This window comes from Eptatretus burgeri, chromosome 12 (assembly GCF_056783735.1).
Source record: "Eptatretus burgeri isolate ZD-2024b chromosome 12, Ebu_testis_v1, whole genome shotgun sequence".
In the NCBI taxonomy this organism is placed as follows: domain Eukaryota; kingdom Metazoa; phylum Chordata; class Myxini; order Myxiniformes; family Myxinidae; genus Eptatretus; species Eptatretus burgeri.
This window is the reverse complement of record NC_140972.1, coordinates 39,362,473-39,389,282: the sequence shown is the minus strand read 5'-3', so window position 1 is coordinate 39,389,282 and position 26,810 is coordinate 39,362,473. Positions and strand designations below refer to the sequence as shown.

The 26,810-nt window shown below is 45.7% G+C and overlaps 2 protein-coding genes across 14 annotated transcripts in view; one reads left to right on the top strand and one right to left on the bottom strand.

The window, feature by feature from the left end:
- The window catches only part of LOC147015460 (leucine-rich repeat-containing protein 49-like), a 356,628-nt gene that overhangs the window by 286,486 nt on the left and 43,332 nt on the right, over positions 1–26,810 (bottom strand). For 5 of the 9 annotated variants that reach the window (XM_085850224.1, XM_085850232.1, XM_085850231.1 and 2 more), the window contains exon 1: positions 158–259. The exons of 2 other annotated variants lie outside the window; for them this stretch is intronic. In XM_085850224.1, coding sequence (XP_085706350.1) covers positions 158–241 — 84 coding nt within the window. In that variant the 5' untranslated portion in view covers positions 242–259. Of the gene's footprint in view, positions 1–157; positions 260–26,810 lie in introns of those variants that run through there. 2 more of the 9 variants (XM_085850225.1, XM_085850227.1) reach the window with 2 other exon arrangements.
- GALT (galactose-1-phosphate uridylyltransferase) overlaps positions 191–26,810 on the top strand; it is a 60,497-nt gene continuing 33,877 nt past the window's right edge. For 4 of the 5 annotated variants that reach the window (XM_085850241.1, XM_085850240.1, XM_085850239.1 and 1 more), the window contains exons 1-2: positions 11,998–12,069; positions 12,159–12,328. In XM_085850241.1, coding sequence (XP_085706367.1) covers positions 12,051–12,069; positions 12,159–12,328 — 189 coding nt within the window. In that variant the 5' untranslated portion in view covers positions 11,998–12,050. Of the gene's footprint in view, positions 278–11,997; positions 12,070–12,158; positions 12,329–26,810 lie in introns of those variants that run through there. The other variant, XM_085850242.1, reaches the window with a different exon arrangement.

Here is a 26,810-nt window from a genome sequence, read left to right as displayed (position 1 = left end):
CCAAATTCTAATCAGTTCGTCCTTGTTACACAATCAACCTGTCCACAAAATTTCGTCTGAATCCGTCCACAACTGTTTGATATATCCTCCACACAAACAGACAGACAAACATACAAACAAACATACAGACAGGGGTGAAAACATAACCTCCAAACACCTTCGGTGGCGGAGTCAACAAATCCTCCAGCGCGCGGCATTGCCGGGGCGTCTTCGGCGTCGGTGATGTCGCCGTGCAGCACATGGAGACGGAATTGGGAGGGAGCGGTGTACTTCTGAGGTAAATATGTACAAGTGATACTGAGTTTATGTGTACTAATGTACTTCTGAGGTAAATATGTACAAGTGATACTGAGTTTATGTGTACTAATGTACTTCTGAGGTAAACATGTACAAGTGATACTTAGTTTATGTGTACAAATGTACTTCTGAGGTAAATATGTACAAGTGATACTGAGTTTATGTGTACTAATGTACTTCTGAGGTAAATATGTACAAGTGATTCTTAGTTTATGTGTACAAATGTACTTCTGAGGTAAATATGTACAAGTGATACTTAGTTTATGTGTACAAATGTACTTCTGAGGTAAATATGTACAAGTGATTCTTAGTTTATGTGTACAAATGTACTTCTGAGGTAAATATGTACAAGTGATACTTAGTTTATGTGTACTAATGTACTTCTGAGGTAAATATGTACAAGTGATACTTAGTTTATGTGTACTAATGTACTTCTGAGGTAAATATGTACAAGTGATACTTAGTTTATGTGTACAAATGTACTTCTGAGGTAAATATGTACAAGTGATACTTAGTTTATGTGTACAAATGTACTTCTGAGGTAAATATGTACAAGTGATACTTAGTTTATGTGTACTAATGTACTTCTGAGGTAAATATGTACAAGTGATACTTAGTTTATGTGTACTAATGTACTTCTGAGGTAAATATGTACAAGTGATACTTAGTTTATGTGTACAAATGTACTTCTGAGGTAAATATGTACAAGTGATACTTAGTTTATGTGTACAAATGTACTTCTGAGGTAAATATGTACAAGTGATACTGTTACGAATCTAGAAATTATTCGCATTCACACATACAGTTGACCCAAAGTTTAGTTATTTCGTGAAGTATATGTGGATAGTTGGAATCTCTCCCCTATGTCTAATGGGTTAATTTCATGTGTGCACTGTGGGTTTCTTTTATAGTCAGATTTTTTACATCTTTAAAGCTACCAACGCCAACAAAACCCTCGCTTCACTCCTCCTCCCACTCTGCGGGCGAACAAGCGCTTCACCTGTACTGCCCAACTTTCACTTCACACCACGGCGCCATAACGCACGTGTTTCTAACTACGAACGTGGGCGGAGCCCCCCCCCCTCGCCTCAGAGCCAACTCCGCCCTAGCAAGATGGAATGTTCCTCCCGTCCAATTAGGGGTGAGATCGCCTCAACTCTGACTCCGCCCCATCATAGAAGAATGTCTCCCCTCTCGATACTGGGGAAGACAACAAAAGTCTCTCGGGGGAGGAGCACCGAGACACCGAAACGCCCCCCCCCCTCCTCCAATCGTGGCTGGCCACCACAACACCCGAAAACGCCCCATCCAATCCGGAGGCGAGTTACAGGAGAGCGGATCCCTCCCACCCCCCCCCCGCATGGGGGAGGGATAAGAAGGATTGCAAGCTGTATCCGTGGGTGTGGTTCCGTTGTCCCTTGGTTCCTTGGAGGTCGTTCCTTGCTTTTGGTCTGCTGGGCTCTCCTGGTCGTCAGTCATCATTCGTGGCTAGCCAGGTCGTTCGTGGAATCCTGGCTGCGCTCGTTGGATTCTGGTTCGTGGGATCGAGTCCCACCGTAATGGGTTGCGTTGGAGCGCACTAGCTGGGGAACCCCGTTCCCGTCCACGGACTCCGAGCTTCACAAGTGTGAGTCGGGAAAACCCCACGAGGCGGCCAGGTACCTGACCAGACTCTGACCCCCAGCCTGCCTATCCTCCGTGTCTGGAGGGTCCAATAAAGGCCAGCCGGCTCCATTTCTTTCTGGGTGTGTGTGTCTGTGTGTGGCACCAGTCTGTAAGTAAAACTATTAAGTGATTGCCATTGTATATTTGCCTGCATTTATATTCATGATTAAGTCTGCTCTGTGTTTCCCTCCCTATTGCCTATTGTAAATAAATAACTCTTAAATGTTCCAGTTCGTTGTCTGTGTTTTCTTTCATTGACCCAGTATGGTTTGGGCTTGAGGATTAGGGAGGCCGATTGTGCTGTAAATTGTTATTTGGACCGGGGCGGCTTTGGTAATTCCCGCTTGGTTACGCCGGATCCGAGTCGGTAACAGCGACTCGGTTCAGACAAAGCCGGCCGAGGGTGTGCCTTCCCCGGTAGCTAGACTGCACAGCTAATTAGGTAAATTGGAATCAGACAAAAAGACCCTAACCGCGCGGTCAAAATATTGGCGTCCACGGTTCATTAAGCAACCCATCGACTTCAGAGTTATCCAGAGTGACGACCTTCAATTCCAGGTGGTCGGAGGGGAGATGGCCCAACTGCTCCATCTAGCGGTCGTTCCTTGCCCCCGAACCCGGCACCACAACAATTGGTGTCATGAGTGCAGATATGGACCCCTCCGCCTCCACAACGAAATTTACCGGACACCAACTACAACAATTGGTGCCAGGAGCGTGATTCGGACCCCTTGGCCTCCATAGAGAAATTCACGGGACTCGGATCAGGGGTGCGCAGAGCAACCCCCCCCCCCTCCCCGTTTACTCCAACTTAAGAGTGTTTAAATAATTCTCAACGCGAATCATGACGGGCCAAGACGGGCTAGAGCAGGTGAGTTCAGACCTAAGCTTCGGGAATCCATGGTCAAGGGCGACACCTCCATGCAAGAAGACGCCCCCCCCCCCGCAATCGGACCCAGAGGTTGTAATGTGCATGGGAGGGGCAGCGTATGACACCCCCTCTGTCAATCCCCCCCCCCAATCCCTGCCGGTTCTGCACACCATCATGGCGGATCGGCTCCGCCGAGTCCATTTGATTTGAGCCAGTTGGTGGAAATACTAACAAACATGCAAAACCAACAGAGGGGTGATATGCAACGAATGGATGCAAATATGCAAGCACAGAGGAGTGCTATGCAAAGAATGGAAAGCCGAAAGGATGCAAAATTGTTATTTGTACCGTAAATTGTTATTTGGACCGGCGCGGCTTTGGTAATTCCCGCTCGGTTATGCCAGATCCGAGTCGGTAACAGCGACAACTGTCAGTGTAACATGGTAACTTGGCTGCTGTGCAGTGGCATTGAGCTGTGTAGCATTGCTTGTCGGAGGAACATCCACATCGAATTAGCTCCAAGATCTCTGGTGGTGCAAGAGCGACATTGGGCGGCAGCATAATTGGAAGTAATGATCTTGATGCCTCATCACATTTCCATCCGTACTGAGTGGGATCCAGAGGTGGTAGCTGCAGCTCAGCAGCTGACTTCCATATTCCTGTCTGGATTTGAGAGTGTCGCACGTTTTGTTCAAAGGACTCTGTAGTTGGTGGCAGAGCCTTTAGGTCTGGTGCTTTGATGGCATTTGGTTTCGCCATCTTCGTAGACCACACCTCTTTGCGAACATCAGACATGTTGCTTCTCTCCTTGCTACCACAGCAAACAGCCATGAACACAGTGGCTTCGGCGATGACATCGTCAATAGATGCATCCACATTCACAAGTTTTTTGAAGTGAATGGCCTGCTGTGAGTGTCTTCTTGCCAGTCAGTTTACCTCCACCATACATCTGGGCAACGGTGTCGCAACCTGTCAATGCGTGTAAAGCTAGTAGGTCTTGTACCATCTTGGCATGCTTTCTGGCAGTGGCCCCATTGTCGACCAACGATCGGCCAGGACATGTTGCTTCCATTGTTACGCAGCATTGCAGATGAAGTTCTGCGAAGTGATACACAAGCAAGATGAACACAGTCTCATCACAGATGACTGTGATGCATTTTGCACCATCTTCGGCAAATTTAGCGACTTGCTGAATCATGATGACATCTGCCTCCTCATGCGTCGTCTTCAAATCAGTGCGACACCTTTGGGCTCCATGGTGTATTTCCACTGGGGTAGACTCCTGTTCCGTAATGACGAGCCTGTGTTGGCTCTGCTTTCTCTGTTGACTAATGTCAATCAAATTCTGGCAAACCAGTTCTATCAGCTGAACTTTGTTCTCAGTTACTGAAAGAACCACCAGCTGTGGAGGCAATGGAGTCTGGAGGTTCAACCTGTGGCACCTGCTAGCTTGCTGCCCAGCTATTGCTAATCTTGTTCCACTCTTGATGCTGAAATCATGATGTCTGTCAAATACCAGATATACATCTGATTTGTCCACCTTTGCCATGATGTAGCTCATGAAGTTGTCAACAAAGTCTTGCACAATTCCCCTGTTAGGCCAATGAATAACCCAGAGGATTGCACAACCATCTGAGATAATGACTTCAGGTTGTGGACCCAGTCTTGTTGAGATTTCCACTTGGAGATTCTTCTTCAATGTCGACTTGGTCTTTGCTATTCTCATCTCCCCCTTTTCATCAAACATCGATGTTGGCACAGGTGTAAGGTCGTACTCTAAGACGTCACATAGTTTGATGTTTCGACTTTGTTGGAGTCCCATGACCCTGGAGTAAATGAGATTTGGATCACAAACCTCCGTAGATCCCACACGCATGACTTTCTGTGTCACTGCAATAGTTATGACTTGTTTAGATAATGGAGCATTGAATCCTGCTGACCAGCTTTCTTCATACGAATGCATCTGTGCCCGGCCAATGTCAACTGCCCTTGGCGCGTTCACCTTCTCCGGTCCAATTCTGCCAGTTACAATGTTGACAACTCTATCTGCATGTTAGTTTGGGTCAAGTGGGTCGACACAGGACTGGAGTTTTCTCCTTATCTTATCTCGGTCCTCTGCATCAGATGGTATGCGTGATTGCTTCTCTTCCTTGTGAATGGTCACCTCTGTGATTATGTGCCCCTCACACATATCTGTGAGATCGTGGACTATCTGACTAAACGTGTGCATACTATAGGCCCACTTCTTCAGTGTAATGCCAACGATTCCATGTATGCCATGACCGTAGCGCATGAACGTGGACTCGATGTACATATCCAACCATATGCCGTTCCATAGGCCCTTCTTGTGCCGCATCACGTAATCTCCTTTTAAGAACATTTCCAGAATGTCTCCATGAAGCCTTTCCATCGATCGAAGGTAGTAGAGCCCATATCTAGCATAGTTGTGATGTCCAGCCACGAAGAAGTAGGGGAGCACCTCCTTCATAGCCCAAAGATGCAATGGCCAGTCTCCTTCATGCTCAGCACGAAAAAACGCCATCATGATGAATACAGGTTTCACAAGGTTCTGTACACATAGTTGTGTGGTCATGCTCTTTGTTGCTTTGGTTTCAAGAGTGTCCATTAAGTGTTCATGACTTTCTGCCTGAGCCACGCTGGAACGAAGGACCTCCTCGGTCACCAATCGCAGGGCCCTGAAGTTTTGGGGAAACTTTTTTCCACCGAGCATATGAGCAACACCTCCAAAGGCAGATTTCATCAAGTCTTCCAGCCCACTTTCAGCCATCAAGTTCCCCACACAACCGATGAAACTCTGGAACTCATAAGGGTGTGCATGCCGCCCAGCCTTGGTCTGAACTGGGTAAATCGCTCAGGATAAACCCATTTAATATTAACGGCCACTCGATACAGCTGTTGGTCATTTGTGAATATGGTTATGGTTTCTCCACACTCTGCGGTCAAGCATTTTCCCTCCTCCATTGCTGTAAACATCGTGTCTGGATCAGCTGGATCCATATCTATGAGTGGTGTATAAATGGCCCTCGTTGCAGGTTAGATGGATCGTCCTTCCTCTCTGCAGAGCTTCGTATTAAAGCCACCAAACTCTGGTGTGTTCTGATCAGAAGTGATTTCCTTCAGAAAAGAGAAATCCATATCTTGAACTCTCCTAAGTTGTATAGCTTGATGAGCCAAGACGCGGAGCCAATACAAAGCCAATACAGCCAATACAAAGCCAGCCAATACAAAGCCACACCACATGTGTGGCTTCTTCAACTGGCATCATTGGTTTCTCAGGTCCCTTGTACCTTTTAACCTAAATGTCTTCTGTTACAGGTGTCTTCATTTCATCACGGGTCAATCGTCTGATGATGGCTTCATCTTCAGATGTGGAAGATATCTCCTGATCTTTTATGGTAAGTAGTACTGCAAGAGAATGTGTTGAAACAATTCCATTCTGGGATGAGATATTTGTGTCGAAGTTGTCAGCAACAACCTGAACGAGGCCACATTCAGCATTGGGGGTTCCCCTAATCCCAGAGTGAACAGTTGCAGCCTTTGCTGCTGATCCCTTGAAACGCTAAAACTCATCATAGGAACATGTCACACGATAGTTGTACAACTGCACGATGAGGCTTTTATGACTGACGAGAACTCCCAGTGCTATTTGGAGTGGAGTTGGTCGATTGGTGATCATATTCGTTATGATGTTTCCTATCAGAGCTCCTGGAAGTGTGCAGTCCAGTTTATCTGATATTTTGGAGAGTAGCAATTGAAGGGTTGAACTCACTGCTTCATCAGCAATATCTACATTAATTCTCGTCTGATAGGAACTGGGGTCGGACGACAACTGCTTAGATTCCTGTGCAACCTTCTTGGCAATTCATTCTACGGAAACATCAATGGCGTCATCTTCATCTGATGCTACTGAGTTAATTGCAGTAGACGCTCTGCTGCGAAACAAGATTAAACTAGCGACACCTTCACCAGACAGAACCAGAAGCTCAGAGCCAAGTTTATCCAACAATTTGGATAACAGGTTTCATCGAGAGTAGAGCTTTCCTCCATGATCCTTGAACATATTGTCGACTTCTACTGAATTCCAGATGTGCAACATATCGTTTTTCATCGATAGGATGGTAGAACTGACAGCTGGCTCAATGTCCTGAGTTTCTCTGCCACTGTGTGCTGCTGCTGCAACAGAACGGGGTGCCATGAAGGACTTTCTGCAGTCATCGTGATATCTCGCATCAGCAGCATGAAGATCGCTGATTACGCCCATTAATCGTATCTTGACCTGGCGTCCTTCATCCTGGTGGGAATCGATAACATCTGGAATAGTGTGTTTGAAAGTTGTCCGATCAACATGATCTGCAGTCCTACAAAGGAGAACTCACCACCAAGGATTAGGATTCTTCTTATCAAAGTTCATGATGCACTTTTCTCTGCAAAAAATGCAATGTTCTTTAAAGTCAAATACTGTCGTCTTTGAACGGCAGCTTCTTTTGTTTGTTGAAGCATCTTCCAAACAGACATTACTCATTTGTTTCAAATGTCTTTCTATGTGTGAGCGTGATGTGTACGTTGACACACAGGCTCTATGGCATTTGAGCTCGATAGATTCGTCTGCCTGTAATCTCTGTTCAAGCTCTTCATGTATACCATCTTGTCTTGCTTTGCTTGACCGGATGATACTTCGCACTCTGTCTGGACCAACTGTTACCAGAGGTTTTCCAGCTTTAGTTGTATCACAAGGACTGAAGAAACAGTCTCCCATGGTGATGGAGCCTCAACCTGTAACAATGGAGGTTATTATAAACTCAAATAAACATTTAATTTCTTTGTTCGTATTTTTTTAAATTCTCCGGAAAAAGGTTCCACCCTGTGTACTTTTAAAAATCAATAAAATACATAGTTGCTTTCAGACAGATCATGTGAAATAATAAAAAAAATGCTTGCAAATAATATCGATCATTCTACTGTATCAGAAGAAAATTACTCTTACTTAAAACTCAGTTCTCCATGTTTCTTTCATTGCATTTCATTACATGATCAGAAACAGTTCATGCTGTTGATCTTCTGAGGTCAGCCATTTCTTCACAACTGTACTGGGGATAAACGGCTCTGCGCAACTTATTTTCAAACAGTTTGTTGTTGTTGTGTAACTGTACTGCAAAAACGCCAATCGGCGCGGACAAATTCAGGGGGTAGGGTTATGCTAATTTGCATATTAATGAGGTAAATTTAAATGTTATCAAATTGTAAGTGGGTTTATCATCACCAGTGACCCCAAAAACATGGGTTTGGACACCTCAACCAGGCTGTTTGGATGCTTACTTGTGAAGATATTGAGAAAAATTGTTATTTTGATAATGGCGACTGCGAATTTGCATAATAATGAGCTAAATTTAAATGTTATTAAATTGTAAGTGAGTTTATCATGACCAGTGACACTAAAAACATGAGTGTAAACACCTCAACCAGGTGATTTAGATGCTGACTTTTGGAGATATTGAGAAAAATTGTTATTTTGATAATGGTGACTGCGAATTTGCATAATAATGAGCTAAATTTAAATGTTATTAAATTGTAAGTGAGTTTATCATGACCAGTGACACTAAAAACATGAGTGTAAACACCTCAACCAGGTGATTTAGATGCTTACTTTTGGAGATATTGAGAAAAATTGTTATTTTGATTATGGTGACTGCGAATTTGCATATTAATGAGGTAAATTTAAATGTTATTAACTTTTAAGTGGGTTTATCATGACCAGTGACCCTAAAAACATGGGTGTAAACACCTCAACCAGGCTATTTGGATGTGTTTGTGTGTGTATGTGTGTTTGTGTGTGTGTGTGTGTGTGTGTGTGTGTTTGTGCGTGTGTATGTGTGTTTGTGCGTGTGTATGTGTGTTTGTGTGTGTGTGTCTTTGTGCATGTGTGTTTATGCGTGTGTGTGTGTTTGTGCGTGGGTGTGTGTGTGTGTGTTTGTGCGTGTTTGTTATTGAGTGTGTGTATGTGTGTGTGTGTTTGTGCGTGTATATGTGTGTTTGTGCGTGTGTTTGTGCGTGTGTGTTTGTGTGTGTGTGTGTATGTGCATGTGTGTTTGTGCGTGTTTGTGTGTGTGTATGTGTGTTTGTGTGTGTGTCTTTGTGCATGTGTGTGTTTGTGCGTGTTTGTGTTTGTGTGTGTGTGTCTGTGCATGTGTGTGTTTGTGCGTGGGTGTGTGTGTGCGTGTTTGTGTTTGTGTGTGTGTGTTTGTGCGTGTGTTTGTGTGTGTTTGTGCTTGTGTGTGTTTGTGCGTGTGTGTGTATGTGTGTTTGTGTTTGTGTGTGTGTGTGTGTTTGGGTGTGTGTGTTTGGGTGTGTGTGTGTGTGTTTGTGTGTGTGTGTTTGTGTGTTTGTGCGTGTGTATGTGTGTTTGTGTGTGTGTTTGTGCGTGTGTTTGTGTGTGTTTGTGCGTGGGTGTGTGAGTTTGGGCGCGGGGGTGTGTGTGGTTGTGCGTGTGTTTGCGCGTGGGTGTGTGGGTTTGTGCGTGTGTTTGTGCATGTGTGTGTGTGTGTGTGTTTGTGCGTGTGTTTGTGCGTGGGTGTGTGTGTTTGTGCGTGTGTGTATGTGTGTATGTATGTGTGTCACACTCCTACAGTTCTGGGCCAATTTCATTCAGACTTGCTACGTGGGATCAGCGTGGCATCGGATCAGGGAAGGAGACGCAAATTCTCGATGTAAATGTGTACCGTGTAGCGCCGCCTCTCGGTGGGGGAGGGTATTACAAGTCTCCACCATTTACAGTACAGTATTCCTGTCCACACGTAATCCAGTGCAGTGAGTTGTTTTGAATTATAAGCAGCAGGCATGTTATTGCTTCATGCACGTAACTTCATGGGTTGTGTTTTTTTTCCTTACCCCCTCTCCAGAGCTGTGAGTTGCCTATACACCGCCCAAATGAATGTATGCGTCAGAAGAACGTGTTGCATACTTGGAACAAGATGGCCCGTCGGGCGGGTTCTCTGTTAGTTACTGAAATTTAAACGACTTTTTCAAGCCACTTGTACAGAGCGTAGAGAATGTTATCCTCAAATCTGGCAATTGCTTCAAGATGACGATCGATACTTGAACAGAATTACTCGATGTTCAGCACATTTAGCGCCCAAGTGAAGGTGTTTGGACTATAAATCGATTTTGTAATTTCCTTGCAGATGAAAAAATGAAATAAATATATCTGAGTGTGGATTAAAAAAAAAATGATTGGTTTGTTTACATATTCGTTGTAAACAAGATTGAGTGAAACTGTATGAAACAATTCCTTTTGTTTCATTCCGTATTAAAACGAGAGCGCGCCATCGCAAATGTCCACTCTTCACACCTGAAGCAACGTTCAAAGATGGCAAAACGTTCCACCAGGAATGACCTGATATCAAATTTTGTGTTAATTATTTTTCACTCCGTTTTTACCCCTGTGACCGGAACTCCCCACCCCCTGGCTTCGGGTATGAACCGGGGGGGGGGGTCAAATCCAAAAAGTCTCCCCACACATTTCATGTTAGACAATTGGATTTGTAATAAAAGGTGATGATGTTGTTGATTGGGAACAAAGAAAATGTTGCTTGCATCTACAAAGTTTCATTCAAAAAAATGTTTTAAAATGTGCCTGTAATTGTATTTTTGGTATTTGACCTTTGACCCCACCACTGGGGGGGGGGGGCAAAAATGATTGCTCTTGCACCTTCGTGCTGGGCGGTGATCACAACTACCAGGTTTGATGTCTTTCTACACAACCGTTTAGGTTTAGGAGAAGATAGCGTGACGGACGGATAGATATATAGATCGATAGACAGAGCCAATGACAATACCCCACCCACCCCCTGTTGTTTCCAAAATGTGTGAGGAGAATGCACGAGACGAGACACGAGAAACACCCGCTGCTTTCGGGAAAATTGGCAAGTCGTCGTTCACCCCCCACCCCTTCCTCGCCTGGCGTCGTGAGGGGAGGGGTTACCCTGGGAACGACAAACACAGATGAAAAATTTGGTGGAGATCATGCCAACCCTATTTTTTCTGATTTTCAGATGCACACGCACGCACACACACACGCACAAACACACACACATACATGCACGTATGCACACACACACATACACACGCATGCACACACACATACATACACGCACGCACGCACATACACGCACGCACACACACGCTGCCACGCACACACATACACGCACGCACACGCGCACGCTGCCACGCACGCACAAACATACACATGCACACACACATACACGCACGCACACACACGCGCACGCTGCCACGCACACATACGCACGCACACACACATACACCCACACGCACGCACGCGCACACACACACACACACACACCCACGCACAAACACACACACACACGCACAAACACACACAAACACACGCACAAACACACACACACACACACACACATACACCCACACGCACGCACCCGCACACACACACACACATGCACATGCACACACACATGCACACACACACACACACACACGTTGCCACGCACACACATACACATACACGCACGCACACGCGCACGCTGCCACGCACGCACACACATAAACATGCACACACACACATACACACACACACGCGCACGCTTCCACGCACACATACGCACGCACACACACACATACACCCACACGCACGCACGCGCGCACACACACACATGCACACACCCACACGCACACGCACATGCACACACACACGCACACCGGTCGGTGAATAATTATCGTACTGAAAGGAAGATGCCAAGCTTAACGATAAACGAGTTGTGTGGTGAATGTTGTTTTATCCAAAGTCGGGATATTATTGTTTTTGAGATTATTTTTATGTGGGAATCTCAGGCTTGATCCCGCATGATGAACCATCTTTAAGTATAGTATTACATAACTTCTGGAAAACTAAACTGTATCAATCTGGATCTTCAAAGGAAAACTGGCTTGTATTATTGAACTCAAGCTATACACCGCCATAATTGCCGTCTCGAAATGTACCTTTTCACTGTTTATCAAATCAATGATACAACGAAAGAAAATTGAGAAAATGAAAACCATTGGAGCAGTAATGCAATAAGCAGAATACAACTCATCATTTAAAATCGTTTATTGTTTCTCTGTTAAAAAAAAGCAGGGGGGGGTCACTCCCCACTTCCGCAAGTACAGAACAAGTTTGGTGATTATGGAGTTCAACAACAAAGGTTCGTTCGATAAGCGCAGTATGCAATGTGAGCTCGAAGCAGTTCAACTTGTCCGCTGTGCTGATACAGTTTGTATTCGTGCGCTGCAGAGCACCAGCACCTCCGGTACAACCCTCTTCGGGATGAATGGGTGTTGGTATCGTCGCACAGGATGCGGAGACCTTGGCATGGGCAGCATGAGAGGGCGGAGGAGGACCGCGTCCCACGTCACGACCCAACGAACATGCTGTGCCCTGGTGCGCGACGAGCCAACGGACAGGTGTGTTCGTTCCATCCTCTGACGGTGTGAGGGGTGAGCACCAAGTTGGGTAAAGCATTAAACAACAACAACAACAACAACAACAACAACAACAACAACAACAACAACAACAACAACAACGACCGCACTGTGGTCACAACCTGCGAAATCATGCATTGTCCCCCAAAGCGCGTCCCCATCCCGGAAATAATTTCCCTTTAAACTACTCGTAGTTTAAGCTTGTTCAAAGCAAGATATTCTGTATAATCTTACGACGATAGATGTCGAGTTTACATTGAATAATTTTAAACGTCCTGGCGTCATAGTCCTTGTACTAGAATTTCATTGTATTTTAGATCCAAAATAAAAGCTCCATTTTTAACAGGAACCAGCCTCGCTGATCGGCGCGAGATTTACACCATAGATATATATATATATATATATATATATATATATATATATATATATATATATATATATATATATATATATATATATATATATATATATATATATATATATATATATATTGTTTCGGCTGTGGAAATTCGCAAACCACCATTCAGAGTCCTCAGGTGAGATATCTTCATAGGTACATGTGTAGTTAGCCCAAACCCGTTGTATAGAGGGAATTTATGTGATTCATCCGGGCTGCAACGCTTTGAGATAGCCGTTTTTCTGTTATATCTTTATTTTGAACCAACCACGTCTCAACCGCCATCACACAACAACAACAACCTTAACCACCACGCTAGCCATAGTCACCAACTACAACCACGCTCCAATCCTCAGACAACAACACCAACAGCCACGACCTTTACCTTCACAACTCAATCCCGCAAACATTGCATAACCGCCATTCCCAACGGCACCATAACTATCAACCCCCACCACCGAAAACCCTCCACCGCCTTCACCTCTCTCCTTCTACGGCCATTCCTGCACCACCTGTGAACACTGAACGTCGGGCTGTCTCGGGCCCGTTCGGCGTTTGGTGCCGAGTGCACCGAGCCGCGAGCGCAAATAGCGGCCTTTCCGAGGGAAAATTCGGATCAAAAACTCTACATGCCCACTTTTCCTCCGTCCAATTAGCGAGTGCGGGGCGGCTTGGCCCCGCCTCCAGGCGCGTGTGTGTGAAGTCGATATATGCAAATTCTAGGATCAGGGGAGATTCACGCCCCCGTTTCCGCCGACCAATGGGCGAGCGTGGCTCCGCCCCCGAGGTCATTCTGATCCGAATATTTGCATATAAGCTGCTCCTGCCAGCCTATAAGAAGGCAAGCGCAAGGCGAATGAAGGGAGTTGGGTTCTGGAGTCGCCGAGAGAGTTTTGGAAAAGAGAGTCGGGGTCGGTCGGGTGAGGAGAGTGCGGAACGGAGAAGAGTCGCAGTGGAACTGCAAGCAAGGGAGCTCGGGTCCGAGGCGAGAAGGACGGCGGTCGGAGACGAGGTTACGGTGTGGGGAATCGCTCGTCTCATCGTGGGACCCAAGCCAGCCAGCCAGCCATCTCCCTCCCCCAGGGCATCAACAATTCCCCCTTTCCCCCGCGCTGAGATAGTGCAAAAGGGGGCCCCGTTCCCACCCCACTCCAAACGTCGTGCCAACGAAACCTGCCAAGGAGCACGGAGTCGGGGCACAGCCGCGCGGCCACATTTGCGGCTCGCCTGCCAACGCATCACGAGGACACGGGTAGGACCCCCCCAGTCTCGCGGACCTGGCCGCTCCTCCAGGTCACGCGCACATTTGGCCTACAGGCCTGTCTGCCCCCTTGTCTATGAGGGTGGCTTCTTTTATTTGCTTTGGTGTAAATGTGTGTTGGCGCCGTCTGTAAAGTAAAGCTGTATAAGTGTTGCCGTGTGTGCGCGTAGTCGGTATTAACTCTGCGTCATTGTTGCTTTTTTTGTTTTAATTGCTATATGTGCATTTTGTCTGTATGGCTGTATATACGTGCTGTCCGTGTGCCGGGAAATAAATGTGCATTGTGTGAACTGTTTTCCCGTTTCGCTTCGTCTTTTCTCCATTGACTCTCCATCCTGCTTCACGTAAAGGGTTCGTAGCGGGTGCAAGATCCCGGTAATTAATCTGAACCGTCGAGGATAACACCGCTCGGTTATCCCGATAGTACGGAACGGGCGGCCCAAGCGGCTCGTGTCCGGAGTCGACCTGCGGCGAGGTACAATCGCCCGGTTTACCATCCGCGTGGGTACTTAGGAAGGTCGAGTTTGGCGAACAACCCTATCCTACACGGGTGGCCGATTGTCACGATTGTGATGAGGTCGAAAGGCCCACCCGTGACTGGCTCTGGGCGATAGTTCCCGGAGTGTCACGACTGAATTGTCCGTCCGGTGGGCGACACGTGGCCGTGTTATCCGAGCGACAATCGGGTTACGGGCGACAATCCGAGTTACGTGGCCGTCCGCATGCCGACGGGCGCAAATTCGCAACAATATATATATATATATATATATATATATATATATATATATATATATATATATATATATATATATATATATATATATATATATATAATGAGCCTGGTGTTGGCGCAGTGGTTAGGGCAGCGGCTTGGGATCCAAAAGGTCCTGAGTTCAAGCCCCGTTGGGCCACTGAATTAATACACCAGGGGGTTGACTCAGCCTGTCATCCTTCCGAGGTCGGCGAAATGAGTACCAGTATACTGGGCCGGTGTATACCCCGGTTAAAATAGGTGTACCATATCCCTGTGTCGTAAGAGGCGACCAGGGTTGCGTCAGGAAGGGCATCCGGTGTAAAACATGTGCCAAATCACTATGCGGATCATACGGATGATCCGCTGTGGCGACCCCTAACGGGAGCAGCCGAAAGAAGAAGAAGATATATATATATATATATATATATATATATATATATATATATATATATATATATATATATATATATACCGTATATAACTTTAATCGTGTGTGCAGGCGCGCGGGAAGGGGGGTGCTGAGGGTGCTGCAGCACCCCCTAGCTGCGGGCAGGAGCACAGTACCTCGTGCCTGCAAAAAATGTCATTTCTTTATAATATATATATATATATATATATATATATATATATATATATATATATATATATATATAAACGATATCATAAATAATTTTGCTTTAGGGAAGAAAATATAAGTTTAAACAATTCTGAAGATGACGATGGTTCACGAGCGGTATTTGACGATGTAGATTGTTTCAGAAGTCAAGGATGAGACAATGTGATGATGTTTGACCAAGTTATAAAAATGATCAACATGATGTGGCACGAGTGACAGGTTATTAGCTGCAAAATGTCGAAATCCCGGTTTCGTTCAACAACTTTCAAAATTTGACCTTTGCATAACCTTTAAAGGTCCCAAAACAATGTTGTGGACATTAAAATAAGGAAACGGGATACGTGCTATAGCTTAATGGAGTTAGTTCGTCAAAGAAGGTCGAAAACCCGGTTCGATTCCCCCAACTTTGAAAATTTGACCTTTGTGAACTTTAAAGGTCAAAAGTCAAGGATTATGACCTTTAGTGCAAAACTTCCTCTGGAACATTCCAGGAACAATATAACGTCATATAGTCTATATGGCATTTCACACTCCTCGGATGATCCATACTTTGATGAAATTGGCGTAAAAACAAACTTGGAGGGGGCACCACGGGCAAGGTGTTCGAGATAGAGCAAAATGTTTTCAAGACTTTAGGTGGGGAATGACCTCAAGATTATGCATAAAAAAATATTGTCATCCTAGCTCACAAAGTTTGGGCGGTCGTCTGATTTTTATGTCAAAATTCGAAATTTTCTAAGTTCATGACCTTGTAACCTTGACCTTGTGATCTTGACTTTGGGACGAAAATGAAAAATTGAGCTCCGTGGGGCTGTGCAGGTGCCATTGGGCTAACCAAATACCAAAACCCCTGCCAGATTCGACAAACCCCTCGGAGAAGATGGATTTTTATGTCAAAATCGCAATTTTCTAAGTTCATGAACTTGTGACCTTGACCTTGGGACGAAAATGAAAAATCGAGCTCCGTGGGGCTATGCAGGTGCCATTGGGTTAACCAAATACCGAAACCACTGCCAGATTCGACAAACCCCCTCGGAGAAGATGCAAATTGAAATTGGCTTCCCCCTAAAAATTCGGCGGAGCCACGCCCTTTTTCAGGAAGACACAACTCGACCATGATATAAACCTCCCACCAAAATTTCATCAGGATCGGATCAAAACCCATGGAGCTATGCTCGGGACAGACAGACAGACAGACAGACAGACAGACAGACAGACAGACAGACAGACACACAACAATAACGAATATAGTGGTCACTTATATTTTTCGTGAAAATATTTTTTCATGAACCAAAAATGTGTTTGTTAGTTTTTCGTGATCACAGGCATGGAGATCTTGCTGCGGGGTTGGGGTTCACGACGACTCGAACACCATCGCTAAAATAGACAGCACCTCAGCACCCCCACTCAAAATACCTTCCCGTGCGCCTGCGTGTGTGTAACTGAAGGAATCATGACACTTAAAACAATAGATATATAATTAAATAATTATAAATCACTCGCAGTTCACCGGCTCCCAATCAATAATATATACCAACACTAATAAATGTCAATGTGTGTATGTCCTCCATAACTCCAAAACTATAAAAAAAAAAAACCTATCATCCTGAAACTTTGCATGCATACTAAGAAAACTCCAAGGAAGTGCAAGAGTGAAAATTGGGTGTTTGAGATAATTAAAACTCTCCTTTTGAAGATAATTAACGGCCTTATTTAATTATATCCTTCATCAGGCGATCCTCGGCCACCTCGCTCTCTGGGGTCACAAGGCGTATCCCAGGTAACCGCTGGAGTCTGAAGCTGCCATATTTTTTTTTGCCTGCTCAACCATGTCTTGACTTGGAATAGGCCGCAACGATTTCTTAACGATTAAGTTGTTCTTTTCCACTTTCCCCACTCATATTATCGAATGCCTGTTCATCATAGCTACAAATCACTGGGTACATTGCAATGCTTATAAACACCCAGAGATGTCAGCATTCATTGCTTTATTTCATTTCCACACATGCGATCACCGCGAGTATCTCTTAAACTAAGCAGAATTACAAAATGTAAGCTACAGAATCAAACTTACAAGCTATTCCGACTCTTGGAAAAGTGTTCATTTGTCTAATTCGGACATATTTGACATTTCCGGCGTCTCCGGGAGGTGTACGTTTAATATGACGTTTGGTGATTACTAATTGCATGCCAAGGGAGTCATGTCTTATCAACCGTTTCGTTGAAGTGCTGAAGCCAGCGCTCCACAATATTCACACTGACACTGAATACTGTACATAGATTGACTTGAACAAAGTTCAGGGCGACTGAACTGCATTGGCCACGTGTTGTTCTGCGGTGCAACACGTGGTGTCTGCCTCGCTGAAAATGTGAAATTTTGTTTTCCACGACGTTTCCTGTTTTTGACGACGTTATACGACCCGTCACTTCGGCATAGATAAATACAAATAAAATTTACACATTTCGCTTTTAAAAGTTTCTTCAAACGTTTTGTGCATTGCATGGTGAAGCCCCTTGACGCGTTCTTCAATATTGAATTGTGATACCGTGGTTATACACTGGAGGTTGGAAGGAAAATATAAATTGTAGGATCGCAATAAGAAAAACAATCTTTTCAGTTCTGAAGTAAGGAATCGCCACATCACGGCAGGAAAGCCGAGAGATACGCATGCTCACTTTGTGTAGCCTTGATTTGAATCCCAACCCAGCTCTAAACTGTCCTCTTTTCCCTCTCGCTCTCCTTCTCTCTCTCCCTCTCTCTCTCACACCCCTCCTGGCATCTCTCCCTCCCGTCATATAGCAACTGTTGGTGAGGCATAACTCTCCCCACCTCCCCCCTCCCTTCCTTGCGCTTCCCCTCCATCCTGCTTCATTTCTCTCCCCTCTTCCCCTCTCTCCCCCCCTCACTCCTCTCTCAACCTCCCCCACCCTGCCCCCCACCTTAACACCCTTGTCAGTGAAGTGACAGGTTGTATTCGCTAGTAGTACCATGTAAAACACAATGTGTGTTTGTGTATTTGTTTGCGTGATCTGTCCCCCTTCAAAAGGATGATTTAAGAAGGGGGGTTGGCCAATATAGGTCAATCTTTTAACACGACTGTGTCTTCACTACGGTCTATTTTTTTCAGGATAAAAAAAACTAGAAAAACATTTTTCATAAAAGAGGATTTATGTCTCTTCCATTGGAAATGTAGACAGTAACTTGCTACCGGGCCTCAAGGGCGGTGTACAGAAACCTTAAAAAATAAAAAAAATACAAGGTGCAGGGAGGTGAAATTCACTGCATGTGGTGTGCAACGCATGCAGAGTATACGGGTGTTCATTTACATCCATAGGATGTCTCAAATAAAGAAGATATAAGCACATCTGAATCTAGGCCGAGGCTTCAGGCTTTGGCATGCTCACGATGCTCTACCATCAGATGAAGCATCCCAGAAGAAAAAGAAAATATGATCACATTTGTACATGTCGTGTTTTAAAATAACGCTTCTTGCGATGAAACAGCAAACAGTATCTTCCAGTCTCCTTGAATATTTCAAATAAAATAATTCCAACCCATCATTTTTGACATGCTTTTATACTAGTGATAAAATAATTATGCTAGAAACCAAGCAACCCAACAAACATCATAACTTGTATGTAATCTTTGTAGTGTACTTTTATCAGTGCCAATTTGTGAGTACTTTTACATTATCATGAACTTTATTCCATTTACTTTTCCAACCAATGGCAGTCGTGTCGGCGTGGTTTTTTAAAATCTGCTTTATAACCAATCATTTTGCCCCACAATACTATCGGGCTCTTGGACCTCCCCTTTGGGGGACCGGCCTTGAGGAAGGCTTGAACGGAAGTGTGACTACGCTTCCCTGCCTGGCAGCTTGCTATTTTACACCGTCGTGAAAATGACTCACCGATTTGAGTTTCACTGGAGTTAAACCGCATTTGAGCCCTACCTTCAATGACACATTTCCACTCTTGACTCACGGAGCTTCGTACCACATTCCGCGTTGTGGCACTATCTTCAGTGGGTTTTCATTCCTTTCAACCACGGGACGACTAGCATCAAACCCCTTTTGGTGAGAAGCTTATTCTCATGGGCACTTTTAATAATTGTTCATAAAAAGTTATAAAAATAATAACATTTATAATAATACGTAATTATTTTATCATATATTTTTGATCGGGAACTGCGAGTGATTAATTATATATCTATTACTTAGTTTTAAGTTTCAAGATTCCTTTCGCCATGATTCTCGCTGATTCGCTATGGTTATAGACGAGCCAACGTCCCACTCACCGTTCCGCTCGGCTGTACTTAATCTAAATAGGAGTGGGGCATAGAGAGCACAGTTCCCTATCTTGGGGGTGAACTTAGCAGGGAGGAAACTTGGGAATTGGACACCGGACTCTGTGTCCATGGTTGCTTAGCAACCCATCGAGCCACAGATAACTCTGCGGCATGTCAGCTTCAGGGTCCAAGGTCGGGAAATGGGTTCGAGAGAAGCCACTCATGACCCAGCCAGCAAACCATTAACAAAATATTATGATGCAAAGATGAACTTATTCGATTTCGGCATCAAGAGGTCAAAGGTCTGAAGTCATGTCAGGTAAGAATGTGATACTTGAGAACAGTTGCAGGGATTTAAATCAAACTTCGTACAAGTCTGTGCAAAGATGTAACAATGTAGGCGGAGTCACATTGGTCGACTTCGCGACGTCAAAGAGTGCCGTTAGGCTATAGTTTTTAGGTCAGCTGATTGACCTAAGAAAACCGTTCGATGTCCTCAGGTCCGTCCGTCTGTCCTGTCTGGTCTGTCTGTCTGTATGTCTGTCCGTCTGTCAACAAGTTTTATTTTTCTATCTCCTCCTAGATGTCTCGGCCGATTGAGTTCTAACTTGACACGATGATAATACTAGTGGCTCTCTCTAGATCGTCTGAGCCCTTTTTCGCATTTTCGTCTCGGGGTCAAGGTTACAGGGTCATCAAGTGCAAAATGACCGATTGGTCGAATGGCCTATAAGGAAGCATCGGACGGCTTTAATGCAATAATGGGTTTCATAGGGATTATTAAGAAGATTTAATTCGACCAACTAGTTTCTCGTTACCTCTGTCATCTGGCCCTGTTTATTGGGCAACACGAGGTCCGTTGACTTCAACACGGCTTCACACGGTTATTTTAAGTTCAATTTAAATTGTTTTCACTTTTCATAGTCGCTCAGGTTGATGAACACTCAATTGCATCAAGTTTTGTGAAAATTTAATGTTCATATCCTCGGTCTGTGTGGAATGCATTGCAGCGAGCGCCACAAAGGTTAAAGGGAATCCCCAACGGAGCACCAAGGCCAAACACCAGTCTTGGTGAGGTTGAAATCAACTTTAATAACACACACGATACAACGTGCCCGGCTTGGCCAAACCTTCCACGATACAGCACCCCTGCACGGTAACCCCGTGCACCACGCTCGCACGACGGATTAAACCACGTACTCTACTGGCGTAACCACTTTTTTTTCTTTCTTTTTTTTACAAGGTCATTTATCTACTTTCATTCTTGGTGTTAAAAATGAAGAAAGTAGGTGACAGTACATGGCTTCAAATACTGAGGCAGAGAACACAAAGTTAAACAAGGATTACGGTCACTTAACCTGGAGGAGGTCACATAAATCATGTACCAGTCAGTCAGATATACTGAGACCATCACCGGGTAGACTTCCCTCCGGTCTCGGGGATTATTCTGCTCCATGACAGTTTCTGCAAGCATTGTGACCACAATATGACTCTAAGCATCCAAAATAAAATCCTTGAAGTGTTTGGGCTGGTAACGTACACGGTTGGAGCGTCTTGGTGTCCAGACGGTTGTGGACACCGTTGGATGTTCCTCACAGGTGTCGCCGATGGCTTTGGAGTAACCAGGTCTACAGGTGTCAAGCCTTGGGGATGTATCAGAACCTAGATCTGGTACCTGGCTACTAGGGATTGGGAAGGATTCAGCACTGTCGGCAGGTGAAGACAGCTCATAGGGGATGAATGGGGGGTCTGGTGGTTTTGTTGCTGGTTGGAGGTGACGTGGATTTCTATCCTCGAACCGCGTCGTGATCGAAAGGATTCTTTAGATTGTTGAGGGATCTTGTCCTCCTCGAGGATTCAACGTCTAGCCGACTCAGTGTTGCATGTATCGGGATAAATAAACCACAGAAGTTCAGTAAAAATCAATGTCCACAAGGAGTTCTTTCTTTTGTACAATTTATTTGCTGTCTCTACTCTCTTCTCCCATCTCTCCATATATCTATATCCCATTTTATAAGCAGAGAGGGCTTTTGATCGCAAAGAACAAAATGTACAGCTTATCAGCCCGGTCACCTTGTACTTGCAGAAGAACCAAGCAATGTCCAAAGTGTCAAAGAAAGACAAGATCATAAGTAGGTGGTAGGCCTTAACAACTAAATAATAGAACAGTAGAGTCAAAAAAAAACAAACCCTTTGACCTACTCAGACTGAGGCAAAGGTTTCTTGTCTAGAGAGTAATAATTTCCCCAACAGAGGCATACGTCCTCGGCTTGTTGTGCAACACCATATTCCCGATTGCGAGGGAGTGGGAGTGTATCCTTCCAGTAGTCTGGGACTTTGTAGCATTCAGACTTTTTCACCCGATAAGCTGCACTCCTCAATTGGGACCCCACAAATTTACGTATGTTGCACCAGGGTCCATCGGTGGCAGAAACGAGGTAGTGGTTTCTTGCGCATGACTTGTTACGTTCAGAGTACAAGTAGATCAAATCACCGACTTCCACTGACACATTGGGCTTGACGGACCCATGGGTGCCTTCGACTTCTCACTATGGGGGTGGTTAATGGAACGAAGATGGTGTTGGGCTTGTATCATTTGTAAGTCCGAGAAAGGGATTTGTTGAATGGTGAACTGATCCCGCTGGCACCACATCTCTTTTCCCCGTGGCACATGGCACCGAGAGTCCCCTTGCACGAACTCGTGAGTTCATACTGGCGGTGGCCAGTGCGAGGGTTAGTGGAGTTACTGGTCCTCCCATCGGCTCCTGTCGTAGAAGTTCTTCACATTCACGAACTGCTTTCTCGGCGATGGGATTCTTGTTGGGATTTTTAATGCAACCAATCTCGATGCACATCAGGTGATGTTTAAGAAGCTCATCGTGGACCAGACGTGTGAAGCCGGGAGCCGGATCGGTGCGGATGACAGCAAGTGGTCCATCCAATGGCTGGAGCTCTATGCATAAGCGGATCAAGTTGTCGTGGAGAGTGATGTGTTGTTCATTCTCCACAATGCATGATGTAGTGTAGGAAGTGGAACATTCTCGCAATATAAGAACTAGCTGGTGATTGCGTTTGATGATATCTGCTGCGAAGGATACACCAACAGCACCAGGGGGTTCTCCAGTGAACTGCTTGGTAATGGTATGAGGAATGTTGTGCAATGCAGCACACTGGTGACACCTTGAGGTTACCTGATTGATTGCTCTGTCCAAGTCAAGAGCATAAAAATAGCGGTGAATCACAGAACTGAGTTGATGACGACTCGGTTGATCCAGTTGAATGTGTAATGCTGTTAGTAAGCCATTGACTACCTGACGTGGGACAATAATGCACTCGCATGCCTAGGACAAGGGCTTGTCCCGACGGACTACAACTAGGCCATCTTTGGTAAGTGATGCAACCTGGAGGTAATGTTTGACATCCTTGATGTTGGTTGCTTTCTTCGATGGGCGGATGCCCTGAATCAGGTGGGCATGAGTCCGCCTTAAGTCTGCGCACTCTGCCTGAACTGCTATCCAGGCAGTTCTGTTGATGAAGGGCAGTTTGGTTCGGCCGGAAATAATGTCTTGGGCTGACACCTGCAGGACTACGGCCTCCTCCTCGCGTATTATGAATGCACAAATTTGACAGGAGGTGTTGGTACAGTCTGGTGCATTGCGGCTGGCAAAATCAGATGGGGCATTGGCGGATCCCGCGAGGTGCCGTACGGTCGCTTGATAACGGCTGACGGTGGACAGGAATGTGGATAGACGAGGGCTCGCTGAAAACTCGCCACGACAGAGCTTCTCATACGCTTGTACGCACGGCTTGCTATCAGTGAGGATGGATGCATGATGTTTAGATAGGATAATGAAGGGACTGAAGTGTTTTACTGATGCACCAATGGAAAGGGCCTCCACTTCACATGGCAACCAGGTAGGTTGGCGTCCGCGTAACTTTGCGCTAAAAAAACCCGCAAGGTGAGGTCTTCCATTGGGCGTGATGTACAGAGTTGATCCAATGCTGTGTTTTTGACAGAACCATCTGTCACGATCCATAGCTGATCACTTGGACGAGGAAGTGTAATTGTACGAGCTGACGAAAGAGCAGCTTGGGCTCTGTGGAAGGCAGAATGTAACTCATCAGTCCAAACAACTCTGTCCAGTGATTGGCATCCAGCCGCAACATCATTCAAGGGGGATAAGAGAGCGGAGCAGTTGGGGATAACATGAGCGAGAACCTTATATGCCCCGATAAAGGATCTCATTCCCCTGACCTTCTTAGGAGCCGAACAAGTAGAGAGTGTAGCCACACGGTGTGGGCTGGCCTGGATAGTACCACTAGACCAGATCCATCCTAAGATGGTGGTGCTCTTTGGATATACAACTGTCTTCGTAGCAGAGAGGCGAAGACGACATTTACGCAGAGCCTGCAACACCATTCTCCAGTTCTGGAGAAGTTCGTCCAATGTGTCACCATCGCAATAGAGGTCGTCAGCGAATTTGGCGACGGTCCCCTTCTCTAAGAGATCACCAAGAACGCGACACATGAGTTATTCGAGTGCCGTCTCTAATCCAGGCATACCCATAGCGGATCTGGTATACACACGTATTCCCCGGAAGGGTGTGGCTACACCGCAGTACTTCATGGACTGGCGAGATAATGGGATTTGGTAGAAGGCACTCGTAAGGTCAGTAGTAATTAGATACTTCCACTGAGCAATTTTGCAGAGGATGGAATCGACGTTTGGCATAAGAGAGGGTTGGGGCTTGCTGTATTGGCCCACATCAGCAAAGGCTGTGACTAAGCGGAACCCGCCACTGGGCTTCTTGATCAAGAATGAAGGATTCAGGTATTCCACAGTAATCCCCATGTCCTCAGGGCGAGCAAAGACTCCAAGCTTTTCTAGTTCATCAAATTTGTGTTGTAGTTCACACCGTTTATCTTGCGCATTCTGTGGTAGACGGCCTTTGCGTTGTGGAGGCTGAATGGGGCCCATGTTAACAACAGCCTCAAAGGGGCCTGCAGCACCATTGTCGCCTTGGAACACGGTCAAACACTTCATCATACTCTTCAAGAAGGGCACAAAACTTTGATCGTGTGTCAGAAGCGAACATGTTGTCAGGGTCGAGGGTGACAGTCGAAGAGTGTCCTGAGAGTGAAGTGAGTGTGCGTTTTAATTTGGGAGGGCTTGTCTCGGTATAGTCTTCTTGGTGTTCTTCGGGTATGTACACAGGGCAGATTTGGCAAAATTGCTCATGTCGTTTGAGAACTCGTGGTTCGTTAGTTAAATTGGGGATCCGAACCTTCCCGCTGATGCTACGGATGACACTTGGTGGGGGCCAGTACTCAATGGGTCGCAGCGACCTCGCACTGGGGGCATCCGTGCGAGGTTCGCGTGTGAACGCTGAGTCAATACTCGACATGTCACATGGAAGGACCATTTCGACAAACTCACCGGGCCACAGAGTAGTTGTGTGGGGTGGGGCACGTACGACATGAACTCGGCGTACTGCATGGCGATTAAGGCTCCCTTCCTGAGAACCATAAACGTATGTGGTGCAGTCACCCAGGATAACTTGATGCTTTGCAGGGCGGATTGAGATGTCATTAGACGTCAGGAAAGGTGTTCCTGCTAGTACTTCTACGTCAAGATTTTCGACAACGAGGCCCTCAAACTGAAATTCCCTTCCGGCGCGAGTCAGTGTCAGTCTGGTCTCACCAACCACTTGAAGAGGGGAAGACCCATCAGCCTGACGAGCGGACTGTGCACTCTTCTGAATGTTGGCTCCAAACCTCCTTACAGTTGTCCCACGAATCAGGTTACCCGTGGCCCCACTGTCGATGATAACTCGGGTTGTGTGGTGGCCGTGGAAGGTGTCTAGATATGGAGACTGGCAAGTCTGGACACGCGAGATAGTGGACGGTTCTGTATAGTCTATGTTATGAACTACCTTGTCCATATGGGCATATGTTATTTCTCCAGACTCGTCGTCTGACTCTTCAGTTATGTCAGCCACATGGCGTGCTCTGGCGATGTACCGACGATCTCGTTCAGGAGGAAAGGACACTCACTGAGGAAATGACCGTAATCAGTGCGGCGTACTTGTTTGCAGAGGGGACAGGACTTCGTAAGGTTGTTGGAACGAGTCCCCGAAAAGACTTGACGAGGTTTTGACGATGATGGGAACGATGCCGGGCGGTTGACCTGTGGTCGAGACGTTGAAGTGCGCAAGGACGTTGTTTCTTCAGCAGCATGGAGCTCATCTAATAGTGAGTTAAGCGCCTGGGATATCTCCGGTTTGATGGAGGCTGAAGTGCGGAACCTGAGTTCAGTTCCATAGTGTTGTTTGACGAGTCCGGGGAGTCCACTGTGGACAAGGTGAAGCCATGTGAGCACAATAAAGTTCTCCAACGAGGGAGATAATTCCTCATCTTCCGTGATCCCCTGGTTATGGTGGAAGATGCTGCCATCTTGTCAAAACAAGTTATCCTCCACAAACGTCTTCAGGCGTTGGTATAAGTCTTCATGGCGCTCTTCGGGGTTATGGCGTCTCGCTGCAAAGTCATTGAAGTGTGCGCCTGTCGACTGGAATCCAAAATTTTGTCGAATCGATTGCCATATCGTCGACCGAGAATTAACAGGGTCCAACTACACTTTTTTAAAGTTTGAGAAAATGACCGTAATCAGTGCGGCGTTGCCACACTGTTGCCCTTCTACATGGACTTCTTCTAAATTTGAATGAAATGTCAGATAGACCTTGTTGATTCTCGGTCGATGATATGTTGACTACAGAGGTGGAGTTTCGGATTATGGTGTTGCGGGATATCACAGGGCAGTAGTTTGCAATCTGACCCAGCATAAGTTCCAGTACGGTGACTTTCTGTTGGGCAGTGTGACGCTGCACAACGGGGACATCTTCACTATCATCCACAAGTCCACGAAGAGGGAACGCTCTGCTCTTCTTCTCCCAGGTTATGCCCTCAGCGAGGAAGGGCGCAAAGTTGGGATCGAGTGATAAAATGTAAAGAAAATTGTGTCTCCAATTTTTGAATGAGTTCACCATTTCACTCTTGCTAAGTGACCACTGCTTTGGTGCACGGTGTGTGGTCGCCATTTTGACGATGGGCACGTTGCTCTGTGAAAGAAACTGTTGGATCGTTAAACT